Source organism: Montipora foliosa, chromosome 1 (genome assembly GCF_036669935.1).
Source record: "Montipora foliosa isolate CH-2021 chromosome 1, ASM3666993v2, whole genome shotgun sequence".
Taxonomy (NCBI): Eukaryota; Metazoa; Cnidaria; class Anthozoa; order Scleractinia; family Acroporidae; genus Montipora; species Montipora foliosa.
In genome coordinates, this window is record NC_090869.1 from 42,813,844 (window position 1) to 42,823,843 (window position 10,000).

Below are 10,000 nucleotides of genomic sequence, written 5' to 3' on the forward strand. Positions count from 1 at the left end.
GTCTTTTTTGTCAGAACCCATTTCCAAAAAACAGTACTGTGAATCGATCAGCCTTGTTTATTGCTGTTATTGTTGTTCAGGGACTCTTGATGGAGGCATTGGACTATTGCTACCAATGACAGAAAAGACTTACAGGCGACTACACATGCTACAAACAAAACTTGTTGAATGTATTCCTCACGTTGCTGGGCTTAATCCAAAAGCATTTAGGTTAGTGTAGGTATTGCACCTGTTTGTTTTGAATATTTTCAGCCAAAATCATATTCACTTAGTATTGGTGCTAACTTTGAACCAAAATATATACCACATACACGGCACTCTATTGTTAAAAAATGCATTCTCCACAATTAAACTAGACGTTTGTCTTTTACTTTTACACCTATGTGAGAAAACAGTGCACTATGTTTCAATGGCATAATTGTATTGTACACGTGTCATTACTTCACATAAAATAGAATTAAATAAGTAAAAAACACTTAAATCAACATTCTGATACCAAATTTTATTGATTCTCATGGCTTGCATTACAGACTAGTTAGTGGTAAAAGGAGAAGCCTTAGCAATGCTCACAGGAATATCTTGGATGGAGAACTTCTCAGCAAGTTTGCCCATCTGGGTACCATGGAAAGGTTTGAGGTCACCAAAAAGATTGGAACCACACCTGCACAGGTACTCTTCGTGCTCATCAAGTTTATTCCAGAATCACATTGTGAAAACCTTAATGTATGATTTTGATTTAAAATGGACTCAAAAAGGTTACACACTTACATGTAAAAGAAATGAACTGAATGCAAACAAATATAACTCAGCAGGATTTGCTTGAGCAGTGAATAGAACTACTGCAACGCCTGGCATATTGATATCTAGAATACTGACAAATGTCACATTCTATTGGGACTATTTATAGCGAGGATAATTTGAAATTTGCTTTTGCGTTTTGTTCTTTATTGTTCTCAATAAAGGATCCCTTCCAAACACTCTTTTCACTGAGTACTCATTGTCTATAGGAAAGAAATAATAACTGTTGTTTTTCTTGGTGTGTCAGGTAAAAAAAGAAATTCCTTTGGCAGCCAAGGCATTTCTCAAAAGTAACTTTTAAAATCATTATTTCTCTTAGATTCTTGATGACCTCATGGATGTTGAGCGAGCATGTGCACATTTTTGATCCCAGCAGTGACAGGCATCATTGTCCATCAGAAGGAGAGAACTGTGGAGATTTGCCAGGCAGTTTACTATTAAACATAAGTGTAGTTGGACTAGATATGCAGCCTGTCTGGAATCATTATTTCAATTAAACTGGCATGAAATAAATCAATTTTGTTATGCAAATATGTTGTTGAAATAATGTCCATTGCCAATTGATTTGAAGAACTGATTTCCTTCTATCACTACAGTTGTACGTTTGAAACCCATTTTGATAAAATTTCCATTTAATTTTGGTTGCATCAAGGATGCCATGCTAAAGAACACTGCTTCAGACTGCAATGCTGCACATTTATAAAGAAAAATGTTGGCCTTTCTTGGAATCCAATCAGCATTAGTTTTAAAAAGGATTGAAGGATTAATGCCTTGTATCGGTTTTATTTTTTCTTCAAGTAAATGTAAGTTTTCTTTCATTTTATCTGGCTTATGATAATGCCAATGTTGAACCTTCAGAAGTAAATAAAAATGCTGGCAAATGTTTATGCACATGCCATTTTGTTTTGTTCATCACCAGTATGAGTCAGGGAGCATATGTAATCCCGTGGGATTTTTCTGGTGAAAGCAAACCACCTGCCTAGATGTGTTAAGGGGACCCCAAGGAACACAAACAATGTTGTCGGCAATTTTGTAACATGCACCAGCGGCCGTTATGGGGGGTCTATTTTTAGACCTATATGGCTCAACATGGAATAGAGGCTCGAATATAAAATGGAGTGTAAATACAATTAACTACAATAAATTTCCACAAAAATACCAGAAATCTTTCATATAGTCTACCGAATACATATCTAGACTTAAGTACTAAATACTGATCACGTGATCAACACTGCACGAAAGCGAGACTGGTCGTTTGTTGTCTTCAAATAAGCATCAAAAGCATATTTCTTTTTTATGGAGTTGTTCAGAAAAATGACCAACAAGTGAACAACATGATAATATGAAGGGGGTAGTTTCTAAAGAAACTGGTGCTGCGTCGGTGGGGAAGTGGTATACAAAAATTTTGTTTTTATCAACGGAGTTGATAATGTAAATTGGCCACCGTACAGAGATTCTATAAGCTGCCTGATGCAACGTTGCGTCGTGTCGGTGGCCAATTTACATTATCAACTCCTTTGATAAAACAATAATTTTTGTAAACATGATAATATGTTTTTACGTGAATTGAACGACATTTGAATATGTTTTGTTCACGTAAGACGACATGGAAGTGAGGCTTAGCTCGCCTACACTTATTAGGCCTGGTCTATTAAAAGCGTCGAGCCAACGTCGTGCCGAACCGAATTTCTTTCCGATAATTGGCGCTTTCAGTGCGAAGAAGAAATGCAACTAGATGGTGGATATTTACCGAGACACGAAGCGGCAAAGTAAACATCCAACACCAGCCACCAACACCGAGGTGAATACTTGTCCGTCTTGTGGTACAAAAATAATCCTTTGTATGAAATATACCACTTAGTGTATTTATGGTTTGTTACTTGCAGTGCTATGACTAGCAGTATTGGGCAAGAGGATACTCTTCCAGTGAAAGAAGTGTTATTAACGGGTGTTGGGCACAAAAACAAGAAGCCTCTACTGATTGCATTTGTGGAACAAGATCTTTTGATTTATGAAGATTTCACTTTTGCTGAGTCCTCTTTGGAAGGTCATCTTAATCTCAGATTTAAGAAGGCTTGTGTGTCATCACCCCTGCAAAAGTGTTATTTTGTTTTGCTCTTTTGTTTCTTGCTTATTGTTTATGGAGAATCACCTCAAAAGTAGCTGGTGATAGTTCTGTAATTAGTGGTAATTCAGAGAGTTGATCTGATAGATTGTCCAAAATACACAACCTGAAGCGGTGTGGCAAGACTCCAAGGCAACAAATCCTCTTAGCCATATGCTATCCATAGGTGCCATTGTCCTTTTTCCATCCGTAGTTCTCTGGCGATGGAAGGTCTGGATTAGGGACTTTGTCATTGGCCCAGATCGTGGTTTGGTAATGCGCTCGCTTAATGGCCTCTCGGAGAGCAGCTTGTGTAGGGAGTAGTTGTCACGCTAGCTTCTCTATTGCATAGAACATGCCCGCTGTGGGAAGGATGGCAGAGCAAGTGCAGTGACACACTCTTCGTCAGCTTTAAGAAACGCTTTCCAGCATTCAACAAAAACAATCTTTATTGACTATTAGCATTATTACAAGAAAAAATGTCATATACATTAAAAACTTTACAATAGGATAACAAGGAAAAGTAATAAATTATTTGGAGCCTAGGGCTAAAGGAACCGTGAGGTTTTCGAGTTAGCCCCTTCCCTTCCCTTCCCTTCCCTTCCCTTCCCTTTATATGCAAAGTTTCCAGTGACATCAGCTCCGCTCCGGGCATGAAAGCCAGGTAGTGCTGCCGTTCTAGCTGCTCCTCAAGCGCGGACAATTGAACAAAGCTGGATCTTTCGGTGGCACTGTTCTCTTCCGGTGAGGAATGAAGAGTCCGCACATAGCTCCGGGTAACGTCTAAGGGCCAGTACAAACACTTCGATGTCAGGCGAGAAGATCTTGATACTCTTGGCTCCTGATGCGGTGGCATCTACTCCGTGCGGCAGGATTTTAGTATCTGCCTCTTCTTGGTCGCTATCGAGATACGCCATATCCTTGTGTGTTGCCTTACACTTACTGCTCCATGCAACCTCCACGTTCAAACCATTCTCACGTCCCTTTTCTAGAGTCTTGCTTGCAAGATATTGCGTCAGTTCATCCTTGGTGCTCACATGTGGCAAAAGTCTCTTCATTGCTACCTGCATAAGATTTGGTGTACCAGTTTTAGCATCTTTACCTCTATATCTGGCTCTATTCTTCTTGTAGTACATTAGAAATAGGATCATTGGTTTTGGATGAATAATCGTTGAAAGCTTGGTACCTTGGAAATCTGAGTGGTGTCAGTAATCTTGTAGCTGTTAGTTTCCAAGCCTCCCTGACGAAATTCGCGAGTTGCGGTCTTTAAATAAATGGTACATCATACCTAAAAGCAGAATAACGTGCATATTAATGCAAGTAATTATAACTACTATAAATAAAAATGTTACAAGATAAATATCAGCGGCAGTGACAAACCTGTCGAAAATAAGACTATTTCATCTGCATCTCGGTACTTGTCGAAGGTCGTCACAGTGAAATGCTCGGCCAGATCCGAGCAGGTCTTAAATCCAACCCGGTTTTTCCAGTGCTTATACCTCGGCCATACCATCTACAATGGAAACCTTGATCAACACATCTGCATTAGCCAATTGGTCAGTGGGTTCAGCCTGCTCAACTGATCTGTCACTTGGCAGCTTCCCTAGAATACTCATCCAGGTACTCTTTGCGGAACAGTGCAGCATATTGCCATCAGCGGCAAACGTTGATCGTGGAACTACCGAGAACTCGTACACTCCCACTTCCTCTTTGATGTCTATCTCAGGACGGGACTTGCAGATTACCATCATCCGCGCGAAGACACATCGATCTTCCGTTAGCTCGATGATCTTTTCCTTTGTAGCCACCTTAAGTGTTTTCTCAGTGGTCTTCCACGTTTGGAGCTTGCGCTTTTTTACCACATCCCAGATGCTCTTCTCGGCTGTCTGTATCCGTTCCTTAACGAATGTCCCGAACAACTTGTTATCAATGACGTTTTGATCGTAGAGATCTTTCTTCACTTTCCTGGGCAATGTGCACTTTCGGCACTTGGTTGAACAGATCAGGGCCTTCTACTGTAAAGCGTTGAATACTAGCGGTTAGCTGGTGGACGTTCCTTTCTTCACATAACATGACAGCGGTGGTGGTGAGGTTGTGATGGCTAGTCTGTGTCTTGGAAGAAGTACCTGCCATCAGCTTGGCTTGTTCTGCCAACCTTGCTAACTCAGGTGCAATCAAAAAATACTTCGTGCGTACAGTAGGGTTTAGCGTGATGCCAATCAATCCACCTGAGACTTTCATTGATCTGTTGCCGTGTTCAAGCGCGTGGTCAGCGCCAACAGCACAGAATGCTACCTTCGCGTTCTTGTTCACCACCCAGTTACCATTCTGGAACTCCTAGTAGATTTCAGGATCGGTCTTCTTCTCCATCTCTGCCAAGTAAACAGGAATCATGCGAGCGTAGTTTAACACGTCATGCACGAAGAAGTACTTCACAAACAACTGCAGTTCGCACGCCTCTGATAAACATCATCATCTCATTAAGCATTGCTATGTACCCGCGGGGTGGACTTGAGCAGTGAACTATCCTCATGATCAGCATAAAATTGCTCCATCTTTGCAGCAAGCTCTGTTGAAATGATGGTCTGTGCCAGTTCTTCCTTCTTTGCTGCAATATCTTGTTTGTCGCCTTTTTTTGCATTGATTAGCTGACTTCTCGATAATCGTGCGCACAGCTTGGTGTCTCACGAAGGCGTCCTGGTAGAGGCTGAATAGAGCTTGTAATGTAACCGTGTGCGCTGCTTCTCCTCTCTTCACGTGATTCCCACCGAGAATCTGCTTCACAGCAGAAGGCCCAGAGAGATCCGACTCGACCCAGCACATATCCAGGCCGCTATTCGCGATGAATGCACCGATTGTGCGAGGTTGGGCCATCACCATGTGTAGCTCACTAGGACGAAGTATTATATGCCCAAGATCTTGACGGGTCATCTGCAACTTCTTTGCCGGTTGATACAGTCCCATGTCAAGCGATATCACAGTCCTCCTGTTCTGCCCTACAACCGTTGTCTTAATATTCTGTGCTTGCATCATAATGGTAAGCAGATTCTGCCACTCGTGTGCTGTTGCAGCCATCAGGGGAGGGATGCCAACTCGTGTCAACGGCATGGGACTACTCGTAATGGAGTTATCGCCAGACCATACTGGGATGTCGGTACTAGGGGGCTGGTCGTCTTCAACTTCTCCATTGGTGAGTATTCTAGTCAAACTGTGTCCGAGAAGCCATATGAAATCTTGCTTCTTGATGTACAATGAAAGTTGGTCTTCGGTGCACAATACAAACTGGGGGAAGGTGAGACTAACAGGCTTTCCAGGAGGGCGCAGGGCATTCTAGCAAGGTTGTCACAAACTCGGGAAGCTGTCTGATTGAGCGACGACACTGATCTCCGGGATCCACGATCAGCTCTGGTGCTCCATCGCCTAGTTCCTGCCTTTGGCAAATTGCCATCGCTGGGCCGTGGAAGGTATTGTTGCCATCAGGAGTGTCTCTGCGAAATCCACATTATCAACCACAAAAAAGACGTGCCTACCCAAAACTACATCAGGGGGTAAATATCATTTATAGACCATCATTCAGCTCCATGCGCTTTAGAATGGTAGCTTCGATTTTCGCCTCTACTCTCAGGATCCTGTTGTAGTCCACTGACATTCCAAATCCATATAGCATGGTTATGAGCTGCTTGCTGCTCACGGCCTGCTGTACAGCTATCCCAACGGCTTACTGCAGCGGCATTTCCGTCGAGGATCTTACAACATCGGACTTTTGACTTGCCTCTCAGTCGATACAGTGGTCTGGGATAAAGCCATTGCACGATTGTACACTTCCTCAGATTTCTTTCCAGCAGAAAGCTCATGTTTTGGGCCTTGTATAATCCATCTATAAAAACTAAAAAGCTCTGCTGGTATGTTCTCATCAGGCAGGTTTTTCAGTAAACCTGTAATCTTCCACTTTTTACATTTGGTGATAGATTTCCTAACTATTGCGGCGGCATCAAACGGAGTTTTCCCATCGGAGTCTACGTTTGCGGTCTGATCTTCAGCCATCTGAATTACTTGATCTCTTGTCTTCTTGATGCTGACTCGATCGGACTCATTGACACTTTTAGGTACATGAAACTTTATCACTGGTATCTCTCGGAGTCGTAACAGCTTCAAGGCCGTCCGCCCCTCAGATTTTCCACATTCTTAGATTCTAGTATACTTTCAAAAGCATATTGTAATTCGCACATAGTCGCCACTTTTCCGCTCCTCAAAGTCATCTCCGTCATTTCACAAATTCTATTTGTGCTGCAATCTCACTAGCCAACTTCTCAGATGATGACTCGGATGTTTCTCTTCGTAAAACGTGAGTTACAACAATTGCCCAATAGTTTTTGTGGTACATTATATCTATCGAATGAGCTTGTCATTCCCTGACATCCCAATGGCAGTGCGAAGGGAGTCACCAGAAGAAAAGCTACTGATATTATGCAGGTTCTTTAGGTAACCGGGTGGGCTATCGCAGAAAAAAAACAGACTTTCTTATTGTAGGGAGACGTTTTCGAACGTGTTAGTTGAGGAATTTCTACTGATGAATCTGGTGGTGATTTTCGCCTGGACTCATTGGGGCCTTCGAGCTGCCTCTCATACCTCCCTCTTGCAGCATTGCAGCATGTACTGCCTCTTTATAACATGATCTATGCCATAATGCCCACCCATCCTCAAGCTCTTGGACAGACGTAAACCTCAACTTCTTCCACGCTTCTGTTTTCTGAAGATTGCCGTATTACTCCATTCCTCGAGCGATACCCAAACTTTTTCGCGAGCTTCGGGCATTTCAACTAGATTTTCGTTTTATTTTCCTTTGACAAATTATACATAAATGTAAATCCAACCCTTGGGCCTCAGGTTCGTTTGTTTTTGAACCAAAATCCATGTCTTCTTAAACACCACAAAACATGTCGCTCTAGATGGTCTGTAAACCCAACACGGCGGACCTCGAAAATGATGAAAATGACCGCTGACCAAAATCATTGTTTTTTTCCTGATTTCAATAAGCGATTGATTTGAATATAGTTTTTAAACATGAAATAATATTCTCTTTAATAAATTTAACTCTCTGATCAATTATCGATACCAAAATTCATGCTTTTGATGCTTATTTGAAGACAACAAACGACCAGCCTCGCTTTTGTGTAGTGTTGATCACGTGATCAGTATTTAGTCACTAAGTCTATGGATATGTATTAGATAGACTATATTAAAGACTTCTGGTATTTTTGTGTAAATTTATTGTAGTTAATTGTATTTACAATATATTTTATATTCGAGCCTCTATTCCATGTTGAGCCCCATAGCGGCCGCCGGTGCACGTTACAAAATTGCCGACAACATTCTTTGTGTTCCTTAGGGTCCCACATATCTAGTTAGGTGGTTTGCTTCCACCATAAAAACCCCTTCGGAAATTTATTTTATGACATATGCTCCTTGATTATACTGGAAAATACCACTGCTAAGTTTGTCATTTTCCTGAAAAATTTCAGGGATCAAGTTAGAGAGAGAAACTTGAGATCAGAATTAGCCATTTTACAATTTTTGCTTACCCAACTGGCCTTTACATTGCAGATAAAATGGGGGCTGCAGTTGGCAATATATTTTTTTAATTGCCTGTAGTTGTAAGAATGCAGGCCAGTTAGCATTTTAGTCGTGGTTCTCATGCAAATTATGGTGGCTCAAATTTCAAGGGACCCTGTTATTAGGATTGACACGTAACAACACTGATATGGAACCATGTGAAACATCAATTATTGCTGAACAAGATGCAGTCATTTTTGTGACGTACCAATTTACCATAACAACAGGAAAGCCCTGCAAAAACACCCTTTATTTTGGCTTTAGCTGCTCATATCTAAAAAACGAACCCGGTGACCCCAGTTTTTGATTGCACAAAAGTGATCTGCAGTCCAAGATGAAACTCTCTGCAAAGTTTAAAAAAATTCTGTGGAGTGTATTCAGAGTTACCTTAAACTTTCAATTATTTAAGGTGGCTCTCAATCCTCTCCACAGAATTTTTTTCAACTTTGTAAAAAGTTTCATTCTGGTGTGCTGATTACATTTCAGAAATAAAAAATGGGGTGATTGTTTTACCAGTATACAGAAAGAATCCCAAACATTCATTTAAGCTAACCTTAGGACTAAACAATAGTTCTTAGGCCTAATGTTAGCATTTATAAACAGTTGGGGTTGTTTCTGCGTTGGTAAAACAATGACTTGTGACCTGTGTTTTGTACCTGCTCTCATTTTCCTTGATTTTGCAATTTCATTTGTTTATATCTCCACTTCTGCATGGTTATTTTTTTTTCCAATTTTTTTTTGCGTGGTAACGTTAAGACATGGTAAAGTTTAAAAATTCCATAGGCAAAAAAATAATAATAATTTGAGACATTTTCAAAAAACTGGTCTACAGGTGTTAATTTTAAATATCTACTAGAGATTATTTCTAATGTTATTTTGGTGATAATGTATGGGAAGATCTCAGTGTCCCATTGTTTGAAAACAAACGACACTGTATGTAAATTATTAGGCCCAGATAAATGCCTCGTAACATTGTCATGGTGTTTTGAAAGGAAATGTCATTAGAGAAATCTATGATGACCCTAATTTACTGTACCTAGGAACAGAGTAATACATGTTTATTAGTGTGAAAAGAAGAGAGACTATTTTGAGCTTTACCACTTTGATAATGTATTGAACTCGTTGTGTTCCCAATTTTATCAAGAGGTCACAAGGTGCTTACACTGCAATTCTTTATCTTCTGATCTGACCACTACATTGTTATCGTCTGGTATAAGACAGAATAAAATCTGTCAAGTCTCACTCCCTGAAATCAGTGGGTTAACAGGTATGTCCAGAAATGCATGCAGCTACAAAAATTACAAATTCCACAAAATTGTGCAACCTTTGAGTAATGTTAACAAAAACGGCAAAATTGTTGTTGTTTTTACTGTTGTTACACTGCTAGGCACAAGGAGATCAATGTAAGAGCAACAATTGGTTATATCGAGGTAGGTTTACACTTGGGCCTCCAAATTGTGTTCGTTTTCACGAGGATTTCATTGT

The 10,000-nt window shown here is 40.6% G+C and overlaps 1 protein-coding gene and 1 pseudogene across 1 annotated transcript in view; one reads left to right on the forward strand and one right to left on the reverse strand.

Annotated features, from left to right (window-relative positions):
• Positions 1-1,298, forward strand: part of LOC137999016 (cleavage and polyadenylation specificity factor subunit 1-like) — an 87,299-nt gene extending 86,001 nt beyond the window's left edge. The window contains exons 41-43 of the mRNA XM_068844850.1: positions 81-210; positions 531-669; positions 1,118-1,298. Coding sequence (XP_068700951.1) covers positions 81-210; positions 531-669; positions 1,118-1,165 — 317 coding nt within the window. The 3' untranslated portion in view covers positions 1,166-1,298. The remainder of the gene's footprint in view (positions 1-80; positions 211-530; positions 670-1,117) is intronic.
• Positions 1,299-7,053: 5,755 nt separating this feature from the next.
• On the reverse strand, positions 7,054-7,817 carry LOC137969186 (uncharacterized; annotated as a pseudogene).
• Positions 7,818-10,000: the final 2,183 nt, after the last annotated feature.